At 47.1% G+C, this 25,203-nt stretch overlaps 1 protein-coding gene across 9 annotated transcripts in view; it reads left to right on the forward strand.

Annotated features, from left to right (window-relative positions):
- The window catches only part of LEF1 (lymphoid enhancer binding factor 1), a 68,009-nt gene that overhangs the window by 20,240 nt on the left and 22,566 nt on the right, over window positions 1–25,203 (forward strand). For 4 of the 9 annotated variants that reach the window (XM_065062772.1, XM_065062774.1, XM_065062771.1 and 1 more), the window contains 2 exons: window positions 18,839–18,971; window positions 22,769–22,859. In XM_065062772.1, the coding sequence (XP_064918844.1) occupies window positions 18,839–18,971; window positions 22,769–22,859 (224 nt within the window). Of the gene's footprint in view, window positions 1–5,987; window positions 6,128–18,838; window positions 18,972–22,768; window positions 22,860–25,041; window positions 25,126–25,203 lie in introns of those variants that run through there. The other 5 variants (XM_065062770.1, XM_065062768.1, XM_065062769.1 and 2 more) reach the window with 3 other exon arrangements.

The raw sequence follows: 25,203 nt of genomic DNA on the forward strand, positions 1-25,203 counted from the left end.
TTAGAAGAGTGGCGGCTTAGTTTTTTTTGGCTGGAGGCAGAGACAAATTTGTGTGCGCAAGGCAGTGGCCTGTGTGGGACGGCTGGGGGCCAAGCTGTGCCATTCCCACCCCTCGGGGCACTCGGGCTGTCCCGGGGTGGCCCTGGCCCCACGGTACATCCCCTGCCCTGGCGGGAGGGTTTTGGCTCCTTCCTGTTCCTCCTGGCTTTCCCCTTGGCCCCTGCCCTGAGAGCAGCGGTGGCGTGGCAATTAGGAGGTTGCCATCACAGCAATTAGGAGGTTGCCGGTGCAGCCGTGCAGCTGCTGATTTGCATGTCTGCCTACGTCGGGCAACTTTCGTGTTGCTGCACTTTCCTCCCTGGGGCCACCAGTGCGCGGCTGTCTCCTGCCAGCTCCTTCCCACGGCCTGGAGGGCGATACCCGGCATGCGTGTGACACCGCTTCTGCCCCCGGCACCCCAAATTGGTGGGTCCGGCTCGGCGGGGTGGCTCAGCAGCACATGGTGGGCTGGAAACCTATGGCTGCCTTGCAGCGTTTTGCCTTTCCTGGTCCTGGCAGGTAGGTGTGGGGAGCACTGCGTCATAGCGCCTGCGCAGTGTCACCTGCAAGAGTAATTCAGTGTTAAAAGTAAGCTTTAGCCTCGTTTTTTGAAACTTATTTCATTTTTAACATTTCCTGCCTTTCTAAGCAACCTGACCCCCTGGCCGTTTGCATCGCCCTCTCTTCCAGACAAGGTGCTGGCATGGCGGTTGTCTCCTGCTCTCTCCCATAGCAGCCTCATCAGCTGGACCTGCAGAAGTATTGAATTAGCTTTATTATGCTGCTGATTTGAAGTCATTACTGGTGTAAGCCGATGCAGTTCCATTATTGTTGATGGGATTGGGGCTCTTCATGTCACAGGTGAATTGGACTCAATTAACCAAAGCCATGGTCTTAATTAGAATCTCGGCTTTCGGTGGTTCCTCCCAAGCGCCGGAGGTGGGACACTCTCCACCCCACGGGGCTTTGCACATCAATGGGGAAAGGTGCCACTTTGTCCCATGCAGCATCCACAGAACCACGTGGCGTCCTCCCCTCATGCTGTGCATCGCCTCGGCTTTGCTCTGGGAGAGAGGAAACACAGTGTGAGATCTGGAACGTGCAAACCTGCCCCTTCGGGCTTGCTGATGCAGAGACCAGTGTCTGTGTTGTGTCAGCTCCAGATCTACCTCCATAGTCTAAGTGGTCCAGCCAGTGGATGGGTGTTTTGCTCTTACTTGAGAGATGGTTAGTGAAGGGTTTAGACAGATGTTTGGCTTCACAGGCTAAGTGAGACATATTGTGTTTTCACTAGTGGACAAATTTTCAGTGGCCTTTATTAAACATTCCTTCCTACAGCCATGCCCAGCTCTCCCAAGTGCCCGGATGAAGCAATATGTCTGTAAGTGTTTTACCAAGAACATGATTATCATTATTGCACTTACACAGGTGGAAGACTTGGGCACAGGGAAGGAAGCATCCACTTGTGGGACAGGCCATGGCGCAGCTCGGCTGCTCCAGAGCAGGAACTGCTGCCCAGTGGGTTTGCGAATGGTCTCCTGCCACCTGCCTTCTCCTTTCCATAAGAAAATGCAGCTCTCCTCAGGCCCCAATGGGGCCAGCTTGAGGAACCATCCTGAGGGATTACCCTGCTGCTGGAGGGGACAACGGCCCTTCCGAAAACGTGCGCCCTCATGCTAAACATAGCATCAATGTGGGCTCTATTTTTAGCATGCGTTTTAAGTGCGCTTTTCAGCAGGAGCCCTGCAGGATTTCGGCAGCAGACCCCGCAGCTTGGTTTCCCAGGGGTTTGTGTCCTTTCCCAGTGAGGAAGGATGTCCCAGGGATGGAGAGCTCACATCGTGCTCGCTGGTGGCCCCATGTACCGTGTGCTTGTCTAGCTGGCTGCTGCAAAACAGACAGTGTAGCAGCTGATTACTGTCTCCTGCTAATTAAAAGCTCTTTCCTTTGCCTGGCTGCTGGGTTTTTTGGTCCTTTCTCTTCCCTTTGAAAACCAGTAGAAGTGTAGTCACTTGGAGACCTTTCCCCACTGCTCAGGTGTGGCCATGGTTGGCCAACATGCTCCCGAGTTTAGAGGGACTGAGCTGCAAGCATGGGCTTAACCTGCACCCTCAAGTAAATCCCTTTCAGACCACTTCCCCAGTCAAGTTAGGATTTGGTACCACTGCTGTCGCACCTTGTTGTGTGTCCAGCTGTGGACTGGCATTCCCTCTAGACAGCGAGAAGGGAATGAGAAGGTGAAGACTTGGGCAGCAGGGAAAGGCTCAGCACCCCATGATTTAGGCTTGTCGCATGGGACCAGATCATTCCGAGCTGTTTCTGCAGATGCTCACTCAGTTGTACCTCAGGTAGCAGCTTTCCTTGGGCCAAGCTGGAGTTTGTTCCCACCAGCAGCCTGCAGGGAACCATCCCTCCCTGCTCCACGGCTGGTTGGGAAGGGCTGCTCTTTCTGGCAGCCATCAGGAAGGACTCCGTGGTTCCCCGCGGTGCAAGACAATGATAGGAGAACCACACTTAGTGCCTCTGAGTTTGTGATCTGTAAAATGTACGTGTAGCTGTGCATGCTGGCAGTACCATCCCGCATGTGGCCTGTGCCCGGGGGAGGCAGGGGAGAGAAAGGTGCTGCTATTTTTGTTCCAGTGGTGGTTTATGATGGTTGTTTCATTGCCTAGATAGCTTACGGTGGGTGGCATTCACATCAGACGCTACTCCACACCCGAAAAACAGAAAACAAACAAAAGCTGAGATAAGCGGTACTTTAAGGAAGATCAAAACCATGTCTGCCTGTTTCTTCTTCTTGGGGGAACCTGTGGTCCTGCTGACAGATCAAATGCAGGTTTATGTACGGTTACACAGGACTCCCAGCAGGCCCCGTTGTTCCCCTCTAAAAGTAGCAAATGAGCGATATTACTGAGAGGATATGACAGGTTTAGTATGAATCACCCCATCAACACACCAAAACAGTATTCCCTCAAAAGATTATTTTTGTACCGATGTAGCTGGTCAAACATTGCCTCATATCGTTGCTGGGACAGTGCAGTATGTGATGAGGGACGGCTGCTTTTCAGGTGGTAATCACATAAAACACACTTCTTGTCACTTTACCTCCCTTGCAAACTTGCAGTGGCACACGTCATTACTTTCTAAGCCTGCTCTATTCTTGTGTCAGCTCAGCTGTACTGGAGCAGCACTTGCTTGTGCTCAGCATACCACGTACCTATCTGTGTATTTCCAGCTCTGTTACCCCAGATGGTTTGAAACCTGATGGCTGAAGGAAGAGCGTAACATTGCCCAGCTGTGTTTTCTTGCTGAAGGTTTACTGTGAATCTTCATTTCACTTGCATAACTTGCATATGTAGGGGCTGCTCTCTGCTGCTATTGCTATGCAAGAAGTCAGCCTCTAAACTTAGCCCTGATCCAAGCCACTTCCCTCAAAGATGCATCGCACTTCTTTTCGCCATCATTGCGGACAGGCGAATTGTATTTAATTTGTATAAAAGATCCTCTTTCAGTGCTCTCGGTGCACATGTTTGAGTTTTACCCTCTTCGTCCCTTGCAGCATCGCCTGCGGTGCCAGGCAGCGGGGCCGGTGGGTGTCTGGCATGCGTGACTGCAGGAGCTGCCACCGGTGTTTCGGAGGGCATAGAGCTGCCTGTCCCCTGATCTAAGCAAAATCCTGTGCCAGCTGGGTAATGGGGAGAGATTAATGACTGCCTTGGAAGCCAGTTTTCCAGCACACTGGCCGGAGGGCAAGCATCATGATAGTTGTAGCAGCTGGTTTGGAGAGGAGGGAAATGAGGGGAAGACAAAATTGCACGCCCAGAATGCCAGGGTAGCCTGTGTCCATGCTTTGATGTCTTCTCCCTCCACACCCTCCTGTGGGTTAAAAATGAAACTAGACTGCATTTATAATGGGTGTGTGAATATCTGTATTTAGCTCCAGCGAGCAAGCTCCTGGACTGGATCCTTATACATGGAGAGATACAGTTTGGCCAAGTGCAGGAATGGGTGTTTTCTGTGCCCTCATTGTGAGGACGGACAAATGCATGCAGCCAGACACACACACATCGGTTCATCAATTCAGGCATCGCAGCCTAACAAATTCTGACACACAAGTATATACTGGGTTATGAAAGGGGATAAAATGAGATTAAACAGCCTTTTATTCCTCCTCAATGGTCCTAAAGTGTGTAGGTCAGGGTGTGGGTTCTGCCTTCCCTCCGCCGTCACCGCTTTGGGGTCATGGCTGTGGGCAGACAGCCCCGTTCAGGTCTGCAGCAAGGACACGGGCACCGTGCAATGAGCAAACGTGGCTGCGGACCAGCCTCAAAATCTCAAAAGTCAATTTGCGTGACCAGAGAAGCGGGGGTGAGCATCCTCCCTGCGACGCTTGTCAGAGGGGGCAGGAGCCACCCTCACACCCTCAGGAAGGCCAGGGCAAAAGACGGGGTTCCTCCAAAGCAGCAGGCGGGGTGCAGGCAGGTAGCTCAGAGGAATTCAGTTTCCCTCCTGTTACTGTGCAACACTTCTGCACGGCGTGCTTTAATCAGCAGCACTCCCCCCTTGGCCCCCGGGCCTTGAAATTCCACAAAACCCAATTAACAGAGATGAGAGAGCTCTAGCATGTATACATATGAAATTTCAGAAGGCTGAAAAAGAGACTCTTAATACCATAAAGCCTGCCCTAAAGTAAAATTTGCATCTGAAATCTACATAGTTAACCCCCGTGAGGAAGACTGCATAGCTAAGCACAACTTTTTTTTCCCCCCCAGAGGGGTAACTTATCCAGGTCTGCTTGGGTTTGGCATCAGCCTGCTTGCAGCTGAGGAGTGCTGCAGAGCGAGCCCCGCGCCGCCTGTTCAACCTGCAGAGAGCACCCAGGAATTGCAGCTCCAACCTCAGACACTGTACCTCAGTGGCCCAAACAAAACGAAACAAAACACCAGTCCCAGCCTGAGAAGGTCATGCAGACTTCTCTAGGCTGGTGACCAAAAGCAGGCTGGGTGGACGTGGTGTTTGCGTAGACTTATTAAAGGAAGTATTCAAGACTGATGCAATTATTGCTTGCAGATTCAGCACGTGCAACCCAGAGCTCCAGGTGTTTCACGCTTTACTACTCTGGTACTACACCGGTTTGTTTAAATCACCCATCGTGAACTGTCCTGAAAAAGACACCCCCTGCTTTAAAATAATTACGAACAAAACCCTTTCAGCAAATCCACTCTGATCTGTACAGATTCAGTGTCCAGAGGGGAACTGGGGATAAAGCTTTATTCCCCTTCTATGCTTTTATTTATCTCTTTTGCTATCTTGTTTGTGTAAGACGCAATATTTCTCCTCCTATTATCCTGCTTACAGCTTAATCACATACTAATTGGAGACCATATTTGTGTTGCTCTGCTGCCTTTTGTGTCTCTGTATGTGCATCTTCCATAAGAGCTGCACACAAGTACCCTCTTCAATTAAGAGAAATCAAACAACTCTCACCTGAATGCTTTATGTGATTCCCCTAGTTGACAGTGGTGGGTTTGGTTTTAAAGCGGGCGGTATCTGGGCAGGGTGGTGGTTGGGACTGGGCAGTGTGCTGGGAACACAGGTAAGTATTTCCCTGAAAAAAAAAAAAAACACAAGGCCTCAAAGCTGCTTTTTTTATTACCTCCGGATTCTGCAAAGGGCTGGTTATCTCATGCTGCGAGCCAGCATGATCAAAGCCCCAGGAAAGGTCAGGCATTCCTTCAGGAGTGACACAGGGCTGCCAGCAGCACTCCTCCAGCCCACAGCTCCCACAGCCCGGCTGCAGCACCACACTCAAATCCTTTATCTCCTTAACGAGTGAACCTACAGATTAGCCACCCTGGCCTCAGCTTGATGTTGAGAGCATGTAACACCTGGCCTGGGTTTTCTGTAAGAGGAAAGGTGTTTTTTTTCAAAAAAAAAAAAAAAAAAGGCGGGGGAGGCAGTATTTCCTTCCTCTGATTTAGTGCGAGAGCTTGATGCTGAGAAAAGCTGTGCTCTGTCTCTGTGCCACACCGAAGGAGCTGCCTTCCTCATGTTCTCAGCTCCTAGTTTGGTGCGAGTGATACAAACGGTGAGTTCCAAAATATTGGTTATGTGAGCAGTTATCCACGGTACCTTCCAGAGAGAAGATATTGTTCTCTCACTGTTTTGATAGGCTGGTATTTAATTATTCATGTTGAGCTGGTTATCCCCCACGAGCAGCTTGTGTGTGGACAGGGGAGGGCGAGCGGAAGGAAGAGATGTTCGAGATGAGCAAATCCCATCTCTGCTTCTGCATGTTAGATGCTGTATTTCTGCATCTGTGCTAGTTCGGTGGTGTGAGGGGCTGCACCCCTTGAGTTGAGGTGACAGGGATTCACCCCATGGCTTACAGCCCCATCTCTGGCTGTAGCTGGAGGCTGACTATCCTGAGTCTGGTTGGTTGGTTTGGTGTTTTTCGTAGAATCATAGTTATATTCTTTTTAAGACTTCTTGCCGGCTTTGTCCTCAGGCATGGGTGCTGAAACTACATGAAAGGCAGGGGGGGTGACTTCTGCCTGCGTTTCACAGTGTGATAGCATCTTAGCTGTGACCCAGCATGTGTGAGATGGTGGAAGCATGTTAACAGCCTGAAACTTGGGGTAGTTTTTATTTTTAAATGAGGCTAAGGTATCCTTCTCCTTGGTATAGGATAGGAGTAAGAGAGACCCGGACAAACTTTGTCTGTAGCAGCATACTGTATTACGCAGCAAGGACACTTAGTGCCTTGAAAGGGGAAAATTAGTATTTTTCTTGGAACACAAGCACTTTATTCCCTGTTTAAACATCTGAAATAGCTGCCCCTGAATCTGCCTCCCAGCTCGTTTCTTAAATAAAGGGACAGCAAAAATTTACCTCATCTGCAAATAAATGTGGCAAGCTGTACAACTACCTGTGGACATGTGGCTGCTCGAGCAAACTGAAAATACATCTGTGTGCAGCATTCACAGGGCCTGCAGCAGGAGCACCCATGTGTGCTGCCCAACCCCCAGGTGATCCTCAGATCCTAGAGCATCGAGGTAAAAAGCTAAAACAACATTCAGGGGAGAGCAGTGTGTGTGCAACGGGCAGGTCTTGTGGAGATACCTCTTGTGTCCACCCCCAAAAAGAAAGGGGTTAGTGTTGCATTTGGGCACCTCTGTCGGTGGCTGGATGCTTCCCCAAGCTCTCCTGGCATGAGCTGGTTTTTTGCCTGATAAATTGTTTAGTAGTCTAACACAGACGTATTTCTCCCAGGCGTGGCTTTTATTGCATGCAAAAGTACCGAGGCGGGATGCAGTTATGATAAGAAATTGTCCATCTCTTCCTCTGCCACGCTCCGGGGGACAGTTAATTGCACAGGGGAGTGCTAATTGCATGAAAAATCAAACTGTTGGTAATGATGGGGCAACAGTAAACTTCGGAAGTGCCTCTTTAAGGGAATTGAGCACAACTCTCTTGTAATGTTTGCTGAGTTTAGTAGGACTGAAATATAATTGCAAGGTAACCCATTGCTACTAGCGGGGCTCCGTGTGCAGCTGTAAGCCCATCTGGAAGGGTGATTTACTGGAGGCTTGGGCAATCTGGCAATTTAGGTTCTTTTTTTACGATGTTTAGACTTCTACCCATGTTACAAAGCCCAGCCCAGGGTTTTTATGAGGATGTAGGTGCCTGCTGCATGAAACTTAGGTTGTGGACTGGGTATGTTTTTTCCTTTTAAGAGTGATTTTTTTTTAATTTTAAAGGGCAGCTAGCTCTTGAATTTAAAAAAAAAAAAAAAAAAAAAAAGTCTAGCAGCAGGCAGAAATATCCTATGCAGGATTTAAAAGGCATCACATGCATTGTGCATACCAGCAACCTTTTTTTTTAAGCCCTGTGGCCAACTGGGGAAAGGAGCTTAGTAGTAACAGACCAAATTGAGCAGGGTGGAAGCGGGAGCAGGTGAGTTCCACGTTTATCCCCATCTCCAGGGCTGCCCAAACTGGGGCCACCCCAGCCACCAGAGAGCCAATGCCACCAACACTGGGAAAGATGTGTTTTGGGTCCTGAGGACTCCCTGGGTCACGAGGGTGTTTTGGCAGGGATGGGCAGCTCTCGGAGGCTGATCCGGCCCCACAGCTGATGTAGGAGCATCCTTCCAGGCCTCCTTCGTTGGCTCCGCTCTGCAGCTGGAGGCACAGCTTGCCATGAGGTGGCCATGTCTGCCTTTTGGGGAGGGAGAGAAAAACATCTTCCTAAAGCTTCCCTGGGAGACAGGCATGAAGGTGAGGTCTTCCGCCTTTTACCCCTTTTCCCGCTGCTTCTGCAAACAGGCTGGCTGCTTGCACAGGCCCATTATAGTTACAGTGCTGCCATGACCTGAGACCTCTCCCAGGTCTACCGAGCATTTAGATTATACATTGGTAGCTCAGTCTACAGTGGTGTTTTGCGGTAGATTTTTTGATCACATTTTCACCAAGAGCCCTAATGAAGCAGTCGGCATCGATGGTTTGTGCCAAAACAAGCATTTGCAGCCCTGCTCCTTTGAGCCTGTGCTTTGTTCGAGTCATTCTTTGCTCATCCTTAGCTCTGTGCTGTGATTTTTATATTTTTAGCTATATGTAAATGTAATTTTAGGGCATGTTTTTGCGTGTTGTTCACGTGACAGACCCTTGTGGGACTGATCTATAAAATTAAATCAGTAGCTTTTCAACACTTCTGTTTGTACTGAGATCATTTTGCACAATGTGGTAGAACAATAATTCCTGTTTTGACCTTCTACTAACTCATGGTTCAAATCACCTGTTGAAGAGACTTTCTGTTTCTGGAGGGCCCTATTGCTTTAATTCCTGTTAAAATTGGTTTTGCCTTCTGTGGAACAGTGCTGCAGAAATTAAGTACTTGCAAATGCGTTTTACCTCGAGATAAACGTTGCAGTTTGCATTTTCAATCCTAGTGAAGCTTTAGCAGGCTGCTACTTTTGGCCTAATAATTTGTACGTTTTTAGGTTTGGGGTTTTTTTTTAGTTTAAAAATGAATATTTTATTTTAAGCCTTTAGACCATCTTGCCCACATCCAGTGATGGATGTCTAATGAGATGACTTTTTACCTCCGCTAAATGGTTATATTGTTTGCACTGATGTATGCTAAGACTTGATGCATTAAATCTTTGGTCATTAGCAGATGCCATTAGCAGAAAAGTCCAAATCACTTAGAGCTGGGACTTAAGACTTTTCATTAAAACCTGAATTTGCATGTTATTGGATAAATCTGTTAATACGGTTTAGCCAGACTCAGGGAAGTTACTTGAAAACTTTTTCCAGTGCATATGCAGGGTCAGCGGCACCTGAGAGCCTCAAATTTGGAGAAAGTGGCCCCTCTGGTGCTTCTTTCATACGCTGTCATGGTGAACAGAGGTTTTGCACATGTAAAGGTATGTCAGGTGCTTTCATAGGCATGCAAGCCCTTGTCCTTTACCTTCTACACGACAAAGCTAAGATGTCTTCCCAATGCATGTCAAGCTCTTGCATTTTCTTAATCAAGAACATTTCTCTTCAGTGTATCTTAAAAACTGCCACTCAAAGAGAAGCTGACCCATTTCTCAGTCTTTGGGGCCTCTTGACGATCTTTGTTATGGCATGTGGTGTTGAATAGGCTGTAACGTAGACTTAATATAAATACATTGAAGAGAGGTCCTATTTCAAGCACTTTTGATCTGCCTTGTGTGCAGTGTCGAAAGGCATCTTCCTGTCACCAGGGTGCAGGATGGGTTTTTTTCTGGGTTCCCCCCAGAAGACTGGGTCCGTATCCTGTGGGATATGAGGAGGCCGATGAGGAAAAGTCGTCCCATCCTGTGACGCATGTTGTCTGCCAGAACAGGAACGCTGGGCTTGAGAAGCCGCTGTCACACAGCCCACTTCCACCCAAAACTCGTGTGCTTATGGAGTAGATGGTGTTTCACTTGCACAAGCACTTTTCTTGCTTGATTTAAGTGGGTGTTCAATGGTGCAGAGGCATCCATGGTTTGAATATTGGACCAAAGTGCATCCCTTTGCTCAGGAGAAGCACATCAGCTCATGGTCCTGAGTACCCCAGAGAAGATATCAAAGTTGCTGTGAGTAGGGATCCTGATAACCTCGAGGCAAGCAAAACAAGCTTGTGTCTTTGTCCTAACTCAGCAGGCGGCTCTGATGACAGAAACCAGAGCAGCTTTGTCGCCAGGGAAAAGCTGAAGATGCCACAAGGGGAGACACTGAGATTGTACTCCAGCATCTTTCCCACCACCCAAAACTGCTGGGGCTCCCTGGCACATAACACCCCTGCAGATCCTGCCCCTATTGTCCCATGGGCTTCCTCTGCTGATTTAGGGCTATGGTCCTTATCATTAAAGCAATTAGTAAGCCAGACCCCTGCGACCCAGAGGCTTGAGCTCGTGCTTGTTAAAACATTGTGGTGCCTGCGTTCCCCTTGGTCAATAAAGACCAGAAAGGGCTGCTCGCAGCCCTTTCGTGATGGGGGAAAATGCCTTTTTGGCTGGTGGGACCAGCTCGTGTGTGACAAGGGAAGCAGGGATGCTGCTCAGGGTGAAGGCTGGGGAGGTGCAGTCCATGGAGCGTGTTGTCATCCAAAGTATTTCCAATGCTGGTGATCCCATTTACCAGGTTTTGGGGGTGCTTAGTGACTCCTGGGGTTGAGTGTGTGATCTGATGCTGCAGGTTGCTGCTTGTTGGGTGCAGGATTCTTGATGCACATATTTACATCAGGAAAAAGATGAACTGTCCAGGATGGGCAAAGGACCGTCCTGTAGTAACTGGAGCTTCAAATGAGCATCGGCTGGCAAACTGCAGAGCACTTACTGGCAGTTAGACAGGAGAATGAAACAAAACATTGCAAAATATTTTGCATTGGGGAAAGCTTTCCCTGCAAGCATGTGGCTTTGCTGGCAATTTAATGCCCTGTCAGTCATTAATACATATTTCTAAAACTAACGGGCTGTGCAAAACTAAGTATAATCTGTGTATATGTGAACTTGCGGTACTTAAACAGGGGCTTCTCCTTCCCCAATCGGAGCCTTGCGAGACCTGCCTGGCTCCCTGCGTGCTTCACCAGCACTCCAGGTCTCCCAACAGCCTTCCTGAGCAGGCGAGAACAAACTAATTAAAAAGTCACGGGAGAGAAGAAAACAGAGATAGCAGGGGATTTCTAATCAAGCTATTTTAATACTGGGTGTGCTTTAATCACTTACTTAATGGCGGTGCTTAATGAACACTTGAAATAAAGCATGTTTCTGTCAGAGATTCAACACCCGTGTTCTTAAAGCTGTCTTGAGGGAACTCATATGTTTATTACACCTTTTCAGCAAAAACGCGTCACAGTTGCGCTATATTAATTTCCAAGGTTGAAGGGGAGGCGGAAGAAAAAGATGGAAAAAGACAAGAATGTAGACAAGGCATTAGCACGATGTTTTCTCACTAACACTGCAATTAACCTGAATCCGGATACTGATTGTAATCCGTCTAGATAGATGCTTATCCCAGGCTTTATCAAATCGCATTTACTCTTTTCTTTGCAATGCTCCTGTGGCTGTTGTACTCGCCGACCCTTCGGGCTTCAGGCAGAGCGATTTGCTCTGACTCCTCTTGCCTCTCCTCATACGCTGCCTGTGTTTCCAGCCGGGACACCCTCTTTGCCACAGCCACTTGCTGCTGAGCTTCCCAAAAAGCAAGGCGGGCTGGGAGACTGGAAAAAGGGCACAAACTTTTCATGCTCCCGAATAACCACAGGAAGGTCTAGCGAGGGTCTTGGGTGTCTCATTCGCCTGCTGATGTGCTGGCAGCTTCTTCTGTCCATTTCCCAGGGGTCTCCTGGGACGCTGTGACTGTGGTCGCCTGGTGCAATGTGTCCTGGGAACGGGGAGAAGCTTTCAATGACTGACTTAAATTAACTTTCTTGTTCTCCCCTTCCCTGGCTCCCAGCACTAAATATAACTTAAGTACATCGTGAAGCACTGAAGTACAGGGAGTGAGGAAAAGGGGGACCAGGAGGTTTTATTCTGACCTTAGCAAGCCATCAGTCTACTCCCCAAAACATGCGATTTTGACTCTAGTTTTGCTCTGGCTAAGTGTTAGCAGTTGCAAAGCTGTAAATCTTTGCATCGGAGTAGATGCGGCGTTTCACTTTGCATCCTTACCATGGCGAGTCCCTGGGGTGTCACCCCCGCTGTTTTTAAGCACGAAAGGTCAGTGAGATAAATGGCCTCCCATTGCTGAGTTGTGAAGCAGGGTAAAAAGGCTGTTCTTGTTTTATTTGGCTTTAATAAATCACAATATTCCTAAGCCCCTGTTTCCTGTGAGTGGGGTGTTACTGTGAACATGTTTTCCTGTCCCTGCTCATTTTGGCTTCAGGTGTGGCTAAAAGTAAAGTTACAAAGCCACCATCCCCAAGACCTGCTATGTTGTTTTCCCAACTGTTTTGTCTAAGGATTGCAGAAGGTTTTGAAAATTAGGCATAAAATTATCTCTGCTGTTAAGAGCCTAGAAGGAGGTTGGCTGTTGACATAAAACTATTTGCTCTAAATAGATGGTTTGGGGATGAGCGAGAGTAACCTGAGCTGTCTATATATCAAGCTTTCTGCAAATCCTCTGCAAAATTGTCCATGGAAGGACATTATGTGATGGCTCCCAGGGAGGTGGGAAATTGTAATTGCAATTATTGCTGTTGTTGATGAGCTTGTTTCATCTATCGGTAACCTAGTTCTGACCAAAACACCTTGCTGTTACCTCCTTTTCTTCCACTTCTGGTCTGCATGTGCTAAAGCTTGTCTGTGATGAACACAGGCCTGGTTTTGACATTGCTCCAAAACTACATTCTTCTTGGTCTTGCATTTTTATTGCAACAGCTGGTCAGCAAAGGCATAAATGCAGAGTTAGTTTAGCCGTTTAAATGCTATCGCTATTTTGAGGACAACTGAAATAGCCGTCTTCTGGGTTTGCCAAAACCTTCTGCTTAAGGATGATTTCAGGGCTCTGGAAACTAGAAGATAAATAGGCTAACAAAGGATGGATTTTTCTTGTCTCTTAAAGTCAAGGTATCCCCAAATCCTCCAACAAGTCTTTCGTCCTTTTATTTTGAGATACCGTTATAGCAATAGTGGAACCACTTGGGGTTGGTTGGTTTTTTTGGCACGTTGGTTTTTTGTTTGTTTTGGTTTGTCATTTTGCTTTGGTTTAGTTGTTGTTTGTTTGGTCTTCTGTTTTTTTTTGAGGAGCTCTCTCTTGTTGTGCTTTCCCCCTGAATTTAACATTTGCTGTCAAAAACTTGAAGCCACGTTTGTTTCTAAATAGCCTTCTCTTTCGGGAACAAAATGGAATGTGCGTGCGTTTTTCCATTCTTAAATTTCCTTTGTTTTGTTGTTGGCTTGTTTTAGTTTTGGTTTTTAAATTGGCTTATTTTAGTTTGAATTGAGAAGACCATCTGCTAATGCCTGTACCCAATGTACAACTTGTTGACAGGAGAGGGAAAGACTGGGGCCTTTTTTTGCTTTTTCAAAGCAGCTTTATGTTTAAGGAAAAGAGGAAAACCAAACCAAAAATGAACCCAGCACCTCATTGGGTGTTGACCCCGGGACGCTTGGGTCTCATGTGTAGGGGCTCACTTGCTTGGGGTTCTCTGCAAACCTCCCTGCCCGTCTGTGACCGCCTTTGTAAATGAATGTCCTTTGAAGGGTCATTAATTTAATATCTACTCTGTGCAGCAGCTGGAACAAATGGTCCCTCCAGCTCCAGCGGGACCTCCCAGCCACCCGCCTCGCCTGGCGCTGACCTACAGGCATTTTTGCCATGTCTGTCTCAGGCTTTTTATAGTTTTAGCACACATGTTGCATGTAGGATACCTTACAGGTGCAGGCCTTTGCTGAAGCGTTAGCTAAATTTTTGGGGATGGCTTGGGTTTTTTTGTTTTTTTTGTTTCTGGTAGTCTTGCTTTTCTTCAGAAGGATTTCAAAAATGAGGGAAAACTTCCTGGTTTCAGATGAAATCCGAGATGCAGCGTTTCACCATCAACTCGACAGAGATTAATTTGTACTGTCTCAAAGTGGATCAGGGGACAGGCACATGTTTAAAATGGTGAGGAACTCTGCGAGCCCAGGTACAGTCTTGCCAGTGCAGAGCCCTTGCAGGGGTTACCCAGCCGTGTGGCAGCAGCTGTGCCAATGCTGCAGCAGCAGGAATTCTTCCCCCCATCCTTGCCCTTCTCAAAATGCCCAAGTACAGTTCAAGCCTTACCACTTGCTGACCGTGACTGCTGTTTGCAAGGGAAACACTTGTTCTTGTACCAAACTGCGTGTTTTTTCCTGCTTTACTTAAACACAACAACAGTTTTAAGCTGGTCTGTGGTGCACAGTGAAGCTCCTGCTGGGGTAATGCTGACTGCTGGGTCAGGGTCCCTCTCCTGTGAGCTCTTACCCTTTGCCCAACAGCATTTTATTAGGGATTTTGTTTTTTTTTCAGGTCAGTCATAAAACCCAATAGCAGCTTCATCCTAGCACTAGCTGGCCAAATAATTCATCTCCTGCTGTTTCCAGAGCCTGTATATTTTGCCAGTCCTGCTTGTTTGCCCTGTTGTTGTCCCTTCAGGGGACTGTCCCCTTCCTCCACTGCCTCACCTCAGCCTCAGCATATGAAATGAAGAATACTGGTTGAGAAGGCGAAGCTGATGAGCAAATGTCCAAGCAGCAGAAGTGCCCTGGGGAGAGGTCCCTTGAGTCCGAAAGGGTGCTGCCACAGGCTGTGCTGCAAGACTGCGCACTGGAACTGGAGCCCTGGTGGGCCCGTGCCCTCTGAGATGGACGCCACCAAGGTTTAGTCACTCAGAGCAAGTGTCCCTTTGAGCTGTGTCCCTTGGGGCACAGCTGGGTGTCCCCAGGCCAACAGCCATGGGTGATCCTTTTGCTGTTAACCTTTAATGTTAATGACTGGTTATGAGACGTGCATGACAAGGCACCTTAAAGCATAACAGAAGGTCTTCAGGTTTGTAAACCAGAAGTCCTCATTGTTATTTATTTATTTATTTATTTTCGAATTCCTAGATCTTGAGCTAGGCTGTAGGTTCAGTTTTCTTTACTTACCAGGTCATATGAAGAAGCTTAGGCCCAGAGTTTAATGAAAGGGACTAGACTGATGTGGTGTACATCACAAATGTAGCGTTTGAGTTGTGTTAGGAAACATTTCAACAAATGTCCAGCTTCTTCAGATTCTCTTGGAAATGAGAATTGCATCCTTATCTACTTTATTGTGTTTCTAGAAGCTGCTTAGGTACCAACTTGCACTAAAATATTGCCTTTTGGTGGGTGGATGAAGTATAATTTCTGTACTGAAATACTGAAGAACCTCATGTAGGACAATGGGTAATTATGTAATTGACCTACTGAAGGCGTGTGGACTGATTGGGTTTTGCAGGAGAAGATTTTAAGGTTGTGTTAAGGAGAAAAGCTGGTCTGCAAACTGTGCCTATATTAGACGTAGGTGACATTGAGTGTGTCGAGGAGAGCCTTGGTGGTTGCTGACCTGGTTAGCAGTGGCTGAGCGAAGCGTGGAGGACTCAGTTACCCCTGCATGGAGACCACATTGACCCAGATGAGTGGTCACTCAGTTCAAGTCTCTGTCAGTCGCTCAACTGTTTCTGCAGATTTATGCACCATTTTCAGCAGATTTGGAGAGACAAATGTAATGTAGTAAGGATGGCATGTTTGTGGGAGGAGGAGAAGCCAGTGGGAAAAGACACAGAGCTGCAGTAGGAGGATTCTAATCAACACTGTCTTGTGCTTCAGTGTGAGATGGGATTTTGGCCATGTCATGCAGCCCTGAAAAGCTTCTGGTGTGGTAATGCCCACTGCGAGCAGTAGGCATTAGAAGGGGCTTTGGCATCATCCCCTGTCCAGATGTCCCCAGGGCAAAGAGTCTGGGCGAGCATCCATGGGGCAGCCAAGGTGCGTGGGCCCCATCTGCTCCTCATCTCACCCTGGCCTAGGGGTGGCGAGAGGGACATCCAGGACTGCATATGAGGTCTTGGTCTCCTGCCCTGAACCCTTTCTGGTAGGAGGGCACACATAACCTATCTGGGTTGTCTTGTGGGACAGCTGCCATAGCAGAACCGATTTAGTCTGCAGGGCTTTTGGAAAATACGTCATCAGGCCTTTCTCATCCTCGTTTCATTTTGCATGTGTTGCCCTGTGTTTTTTCCCCCTGTCAATCACTGTGGTCATCCTGGGGGGACCACAAGGAATAGAGGATCATCCTCAGCCTCCATCCACTGGCAGACCTGGGTGCCCACCAGGATTTAGCTGCCAGATCTACCCGAGTCCTCCTCAGCAGCATGGGGCGGGTAGGCCAGACAGTTTTTGTTATTGTTATTATTTATTGTTACTATTTTTTTTTTCCTGTTTCTGGCTCTACAGATCCCCAAACGCTCTTAATGGAGATACGACCCGTTTATATGTTAATTTTAAGCCCACTGACAAGCGGTTTGCTTTTCTCCTGACTTCTCACGGTTCCTTTGCCCGTTGAAAGCTGCTGCCTTGGGCTTAGGGGATAAGGTGCTGAGAATTAGAAAATAAAATAAGATCTGCAGGATGCTGGAGAGCGAGGGGATACGGGGGGGATTGGCTTGCTCGAAGTGCAAATGGGTGATTTCTGAAAGCAAGCAACCCTGATACCACGGGCTTGCATGACAATTACATCCAGTATAATACAAAATGTTAATTACTAAATTTTGAGAAATTAATGCTGATTAGCAGCTGTGTGTGTGACCTAAATACATCTCTTGCTTGATCTTTATTCATAATATACAGTTTATTGTTGATAAAGGCATTGCTGAATGGTGGGCTGGCCCACAGTCTCGTAGCTAAAGACAGAGGCTTGATTTGTAAATCATCTGAAATTTGTTGGCATCAGTTTTTTGTTGAATTTTTACAGACAGGGAAGATGAATAGCACACTGAACTATCCCCTTTACAACTCAGCTGATATATATATTATTGAGAATTCATATTGCTTTTATTATTTGGTCACAAAAATGGACCTAATGCTTGTTGGCTTTTAAACACCTACTAGCACTGCTTTCTCTCTCCATCTTGCAAAATATAAGACAAGGCCGAAGCTTAAATTAAAATCCTCAGGTTCTTATCTCTTTCCCACAGGAAAGCAAATCTGTGTTGAAAACCGTAAAATTAAGAGGAGAGCAAGGATAGCATAATTTAGCAAAAATTCATGGCACCAGATTCTGAGCTATATGACTGGAGGGATAGGTCAGACATTAAGAAGATACCGCCTGCTAATGCAAGTTCCTTAAGGTGGTGCTCTGGAAACAAGGCAAGCAGAAAATGCTGCACTGGTTCCCATTTGCTCCCTTTCCTCTACTCCTACCAGCCTTAACAATAAATTGAGTTGTCCATTCAATAACCCTTTTGCTTCCAGAAGTCTAGAGAAATCCTGGGTTTATACTTGGAGTATTGTCCTAACATCTGTTTGTGCTGGGATTTCGATAGTGAACTCAAAGAAAATTAATTTCATTGTGCTCTTAAATGATTTTCTTAAATCCTTATATTTGACAGGCTGTCCTTGCTGAGTTTTATCACCGTTTCTGTCTGAAGGATAACTTTTTTTTAATTATTTCCTTTTTTTTGTCATATTTTATTAAAAACCTGTTTGTGGTATACTTATTTTTGCTAAGGGGAAGGGCGGAGTGGCGAGGTACAAATGAAGAGCGCCTGTTACATGGTGGCATCATCACTATGGCTCTTCCCACCATGGGGAGACCAACTTGTGTTTCAAGCAGCATTTCTTCCAGACGGATGAGCCCTGTTGTCTTGCAGCCTTGATCCCAGAGCATGATTTTGGGCGGCATCACGCCAAGTGTTCCTTCCCCTGCACCTCTGCGGGAAGGGCTGAAGGGAAGCCTGTGTCTTGGCCTGCATGGATGTCACCGTTTTGGGACCCTATCGGTCGTTTGTAGCACTTTGGTTTCTCTTTTATGTGATGTGGCAAGAGACCTCTCAGCCACCTCCAGGCAGTCAGCACGTCTGCTTCCTAATTGACCCCTCTGAGAGGCCGCTGCCAACCACTTATGTATGAAATTAGGCTTTTAAGGGTGGGTTTTTAGTTACCTGCTACAGAGACCAAGAGATTTCAACCAAAGTTTGTAAAATTTCAAGGGAAAAAACTCACCATACCATCTGGAAACACTGGGGGCTTGTCCCCACCACACCATGCCATGGCCATGCAGGAGGGCTATGGAGAGGAGTGGAGTGGAGGAAGCTTGAGTTGCTCTTAAGGCTGGGTATGTGGCAAGCCTGCACTTTAAACCCCTTTTTTTTCTTTTAATGCTGATCCCATAACTGAGGAGTTTCTTGGGCGCTGCCACTGGCTCTGCCATCCCTTGTTCACAGCCCTTGGTCCATGGTGCCCGCCAGCCCAGCATGATGCTCCTCCTGCCCTGTGGCTCTCCAGCTGCCGCTTCCCCGGCCCCATCTCCATGTCTCCCAAACACCTCTCCTCCTGCTCCCACCCCCCACCCATTTTCCTGCATTTCCTCACCACCCACATCCCTCCTCAGGCACCCGTGGTTCTGGCAGCAAATCTGGTTGCCATCCACCAGCCTCAATGTTGTGTCTGTCCATCTGTTCCCCAACTTCAGTAATACAAATATATAAACATCACATTTTAGAAGTGCCTTTTTTTTTTGTTGTTGTTTTGATGCAGAAGCCCCACCACTCTAACACCATTTAATTTAATTTCTTTCTTCTCTTGCAGTCAAACAAGGTGCCAGTGGTACAGCCTTCTCATGCGGTTCACCCTCTCACCCCTCTTATCACCTACAGCGATGAGCACTTTTCCCCAGGGTCACACCCATCTCACATCCCCTCCGACGTCAGCTCCAAACAAGGTGAGTCCTCCCCCATCCCAGCACTGTGGGGATGCAGAGTGGTCCTGGTGTCGCCCCCATGCTGCTGATATAGCTTGATTTTTCATATTTTAGAGGGAGGGTTCCAGGCATGCATGTCTGCTTTCAGAGACAGTAATTCTGCTGTGATGCTGATATTTAACTTGGCTGTTTAGATCTTCATGTTCTTTCTAATGTGATAGTTCAGGCTTGCTTTACTCATCAGAACATTTTAAAATCTCAGTAAGCAACAGCCAGTCCTCATCATGCCATGTAGTGCCCAAGACTTGAGGCATGCAGATGTGGAAACGGCAGTCATCCCTTACCTTCCCAAAAACAGGAGTACTTTATTAGTGGTGTTATTGAAACCTTTCATTTTTCCCCTTACTCAAAATTGTATTTTATGCCCCTGTATTCTGTCTGTCCAAATTCTTCCATACCTCAGCTGGTATAACTGAAGTGTAGCCCATAAAATATAGTTCTGAGCCTGCACAAGTTAAGGCTTTGCAAACATGACATTTTTTAACTATCTCATGCCTGCTGCCTTCTGCAAATAGCATCGTTTTAGGTGTCTAACTTGCGGGTGTCAGTTTTCCCTGCGCCTCAAGGACTCGTGAAAACAAACAAAAACCCACGCCCCCAATCCTCACCTGTGCTGGCTCAGTCTGAGACCCCCAGGGAGGCACCAAAAAGGTCCAAGATACTGAATCCAGCCTGGACTGGGAGCTCCAGCCTGGACTGGGAGCTCCAGCCTGGCGAACCCAGGGGATTCCCGGGGAGGGTGTGCTGCTTGTCCTGGGATGCAGGAGCTGGGGGGAATGTGATGGTTGTGCAAGGGGCAGACTGACCCCAGCCAGTGTGGGTCTGAGCCAGGGTTTGGGTAACTGGCCTGAGCAGGAGAAGCCTGCGCAGTAGAGCTGGTGGTGAGGAGGGAAGGGGAGGGAGCAGAGGGTTTATGAAGATGTTTGCTGTAGTTCGAATGTCGGTGTGTGGGCATGAATTCTATCGATGCTGGGGCTGGAGGGTGCCTCTCCCTGCCTCTTTCTGCACACACACATCTCCCACGACCACGTGGTGTGACACCTAGTTGACAAGTGCATGAAGCTCTGCTTTACCTGGGCACACGTAGGCATGCACAGTGGTCCTGTTAATCTGCAGAGGTATCTGGCCACCATTGTCCAGAGAGAGAGACTTTTTTTAGTTCTGACTTTCCCTGAATGCCTAGTTTTTCTTTTGGCCTTGCTATATGGATAATAACATGGGCTACATCCAGAAAATACCATGGCCTTGTGGCTTTGTGTTTTCTGTTGATTAGTTGGTTGGGTTTTTTTAAGGAGCAAGAATACAAAAAGCACTCTGCCTGGAAAGCCTGGCCTGTAAATACATGTATAATATCATTTTCAGAGTTGGAAGAAGCAAGTGGAGACCTCTTGTCCTCATTTGTCTTCCTCTTTTGCATCGCTGCCCAGGAGAAGGATATTCACACTCGTTCCTTGAAATCCCTTGGGTGCCGTGCGCGTTAGAGTACAGGATTTCCACCTCTTGCCCAAGCTGGCTGCGATGGTGGGGGCACACCCCGCTGCTGCAGTCCATGAGCTCAAGAGCATTTCCTCTTACTGCACCCCAGTTCTGCACCTTTACCCCCAGTACTCCTCTCCTGCAGATCCAAACTGAACAACATCTGGTGTGTGGTTTCTGCTGCCTGTCCTCCTTTTGCCTCATCTCGCCCTCTCCCTTCTCCAGCCCAGTGCATCCCATCACTCATGTCCCCGTCCCCGAGCAGAAGCCACCAAGGGGCTGTGCCGGGGGGAAGCCGGGGGCATCTCTGGCGTGGAGCTCGTGTCCCTTTGGTGTTCCTGAACAGGCTCTCGATCCCTTTGCTCAGCGTCTGGCGGAGGTGGGGACGGATAACATGGGCTGGAGACTTCTGGTTTTGGCTGTAACAGTCTCCTTGATGTGTGTGGTCTTTCCATACTCCCCATTTCGGTGCCGCTGGCATGTGGGAGCAGCCCCAGTGAAGTGGCCCATGCAGTTGCTGTGAAGAGAGGATTTTTTTTCCCTCAGGTCCTCTGCCAAACGCCTCCAACCATTGTTTCTGTTCTTGCCTCCCGCTGTGGGTCTGGAGCGAGGCGCTGCCCCAGTGCCCCAACCCCGATGTGCCCTCCTCCCGCCAAAATCCCCCAGCAGGGAGACAGTGGGGGGTCCACAGCATCTTCACAATGCTGCCGCTTGCACCCACCGCACTTTGTGATGGACACACAGCCACCACCTTGCTAAAGTGTGTCACTTTGTTCTTCCCTTTCATTTTGTTTTCCCATAACCCTCCTATGAGCAAGATCTTGCTCTGGGGAGCACTGACCATAAGGTAACCGTGTGTGCTCCTGCTGGGCGGTAGGTAGCTGGCAGCCCCCTGTAAGAGGCCAGAAGTTTTGGACTGGTGATAACTGCAGAGAGAGCAGCGCCATGTCATCTCCATGGTCAGGAATGCGGCTCTACACCTGCACAGAACTCGTGTCATCCCAGGAGCATCAACCGGCACCAGAGATGAGAGAGAACTGTCCTCTCTCCTGTCAGCAACCAGCTGTTTCACACCTTTAAAAATTCAACTGGCCAGAAATTTGATCCTCACTCTGGTTGTGGTCCCAAGTCTGAGAATTTAGCTTTTTTGAGACAGTAACACCACCACTATTGTTTTCCATCCTTTCCTGTTCACAGTCCTGAAAGATATTCTTCAAACCTTGTAATTAAATTCAGAAGATTTAAATACAAACTAGGGCAGGGGGGAATAAATCACTAGCATCAATCTATAAACCAAGTCTCAAGGTAGCACACACTCATTCTTGGACCTTTGGAGTGTCGCCACATAAATATTTAATACCCTTTTAAAGCAGCTGATTTAACATGTGAAGTAGACTTAACAATTCCTTCTGCTCCAGCCCCCTCTTCCCCAAACACATTTAAATAAAGCAATGTCTTTGTGGCCTCTGCAACTGTAATTCCATGTCTCCTGGGGGCACAAGGTTTAGGTGAAGAATGGAGACCACAGACCCTTTTGGGACGAGGATTAGCTTTAATCTTGAGGTGATTCTTGCAGTTGTAGGACTCTGTTCTGGGGAATGCGAGCTGATGGATCATTCCTGATGGGACTTCTATTTTTCCATTAAATAGTACCAATGCAAAACAGATTGACCTTGGAGCCCACAGGAGTCAACTTGATGAAGAGCTTAGTTGGAGCTGGAGTGACAATTGGAAGCCAAATGAATCATATCAAGTGTGACCATTACAGGCCTGAAAATTATTCTTAATTAACCACTGATCCTCAGTGGTAGCAAGTTTCCAAAATCTGTGAATCCATAAGGGAACCCGCGAAAATGTACAAGGAGCAATTTACCCAATCTAATAGCTCTGCTGTGTTGCCTCTTTGACAATGCTTTGTTTTCCTCTTGTTCCATGCTGTGTTAGAAAAGGTCCTTGGGATCTGATCAGGTTTGGTGAAACCATGGAGAGAACACTATTGCCTAACATACATTATGGGAGATCTAAACCTGCACAGATCCTTACCCATACATTTATTTCCTCCTTCTGTTTTGGTTTTTTTTTTCTTTTAATTGCAATATCACGCACAAGTTATTATTTTAAAGGTGACATGGGTAATCTTTTGCTTTTATCATTAACCAAGGTGGTTCTTTCTTATCCAGAGCCCTAATTCCATTGTTGCATTGGCTGTTTAAGCTGTGAACTGTAGCTCACATGCAGTATTTTAAGGGGAAAGTCATTTGTTCTTCTGTGCTCTTTAACAGGCATGTCCAGGCATCCTCCAGCTCCTGATCTCCCTACCTTCTATCCCTTGTCTCCAGGGGGGGTTGGACAGATAACACCACCTCTTGGCTGGTAAGATCTTTTAGCTTCTTTTCAGACAAAGGTGCATGTTCACACCATTCACTGGTGCTGAATCAATCGCAGCATTTACAAAATAAGAGTGTTGCTGCTGTAAGAAATTACTACGTTATTTTAGTAGAAAAGATCAAAAAATGCCCATCTTTGAAATGAATTGAATCTGGTTTTTGAACACGTACAGAAATTGAAGTGTGTAGATTGCACTTTGAAGTCTCGTATTTCTTATGGCTCAGATTTGTGGCTCTTGGCATTTGGAATGATAGCAGAAAACAGTTCTCAAGGAATTAAATGTAAATTTTTAATAAACAAAAATGCAATTACTGAGGGGAGGGGAGGTAAGAAGGAACTTTGAAGTGTGTATGTGTGGGGGAATCTTGAAACTGAACCAAAATGGCGAACAAACTTTTGTAGTCTGCTGCTTTTTACATTGTCTGTATGGAGAGAAGGCTCTGTCCTTGGGAAATTTTGCTGCTCTGGCTAATACTGGCCCTCTCAGGATCTTTCTTTGCCATTCAGGGTGTCATTTTCCTTTTGGGGGAAACGCATGGTATTTTCAGAGTAATCAACTTGGCAGGATGCTTCAGGTCTGCTTGGGTTAGATAGGTACCTGCCCTCGGATCTGTTGGAGCAATGAATAAGGAAGCTCAGCAACAATTTCAGGGCTTTAGAATCTGTATCTTGACTAATCTGTGCCCATGCAATGAGCAATGCAGGTTGGGTTTTTGGTGTTTTTTGTTTGTTGTTTTGTTTTGTGGGGTTTTTTTGTTGTTGTTTAGTGTGTTTATGGGAGGGAAACATGATCCAGGTGACAACGGGCATGGCAAGTAGAGAGCAGAAGACGGTGAAATGCTGTATTGCTGGCAAATCTTTGAGGAAGTGCCATATGCCTTTTTGGAACAAATTATTATCAGATACCAGGCTAAAATATGGAAGTATCTGACTCTCTTTTTATATTTCTTATTATTTTCCCCCCTTCCTCCCCATGCATTGCTCAGCTGACTCCCCACCACCACCGGGCAGTTCTGGTGTTCATTTTCCAGATGTGGCCAATCATTCCTTTGGAATGGTTTCTCAATGCAGAGGCTGGGGGGAGGGAAGAGGGAAAAGAAGAGGAAAGACAAGATCTGATCTTACAATGCTTGGGGATGCGTTCAGCATCAGGGCAAGACGTACCCAGCTGTCCCTTATGCTATATGGCTTTTTCCCTTTGAGCACTGCTCATTTCCATTAACATACTCCAAGGGTGAAACCTGTATCCTAAACCTTACAAAGGCCAACATCCCATTTTTCCCTGCCACTGAAAGCTGATCTGCCAGTCAGTAAGTAACTGTGTGAACAGGATTGATGCATGCAATGGTTTTTCTGGGCTGGTTCAGGTATTTGGGCTGAACTGGTATTTTTTTGCATTACCATAGCATGCGACTTCAGGGTGTTAATTGTAGTCACAGCCTGAACCGCCGCTAACTGAAAGTTAACCAAAATGTGGTGATGATGGCAAAAACGAGAGAGTCCAAATAACAGGCAGGTTACAGAATATTCTGTGTGTGTGGGAGTATAGAGGAGCTAAGAATTTTACACAAGCTGCTTTTAGTTTGAACTTTAAGTAGATAAGATGTACTTGTGTTGCTGTGGGCTTTTAGGTGGTTGTGGGGTTTTTTAATCAAATAAACTTCTACTTTCTTGAAAAAGCTGTCCGCTTGTACCTCACTTTAGAAGATGCAGATGGAGAGAGTCCTAAGTTTTTCAAGAATTAATAAAACTGGTCAAAAAGTTTTCTAGCTTGACTGTTCGCAGCCTGGCGTTCTTGCACTGATTTACAGTAGAACTATTTGGGATAAAATGCCTCTTTCCTAAGAGCTAGCTAACCAAATTTGATTCCAGTGCTTTTAAAACTAGGTGAGAAAGGGGTAGAGTGTGTGTGTGCATGTGTGTGTGCTTGGGGGGAAGGCCACTTGTTTTGCTTTCTTCCCCAGTGGAAACCCGGACTGGGAATATTTCAATAGCGAGGGAAGTCCGAAGTGTTCATTAGCTTTGAATACAGCAGAACTCTTGGAAGTTTTACCTACACCTATTTTTTGTGACTACTACTGAGTTCCCATCAAGTGCTTGTAACTCTAGAGTAACTATTGAATACCATATCGTATGATTGATGGGTTCCTTTCTTCTGTGACCTCAGGCAAGGTCAGCCTGTATATCCCATCTCGAGTGGATTCAGGCAGCCCTATCCATCCTCACTCTCAGTCGACCCTTCCATGTCCAGGTAGGTGTAGGAGGTGAATGACTGGCTGGGGAGTAACTGCTGGCATTAGAGGGCAAGTTGCTCTTCTGCTTGCATCTT

Source organism: Columba livia, chromosome 4, assembly GCF_036013475.1.
Source record: "Columba livia isolate bColLiv1 breed racing homer chromosome 4, bColLiv1.pat.W.v2, whole genome shotgun sequence".
Lineage (NCBI taxonomy): Eukaryota > Metazoa > Chordata > Aves > Columbiformes > Columbidae > Columba > Columba livia.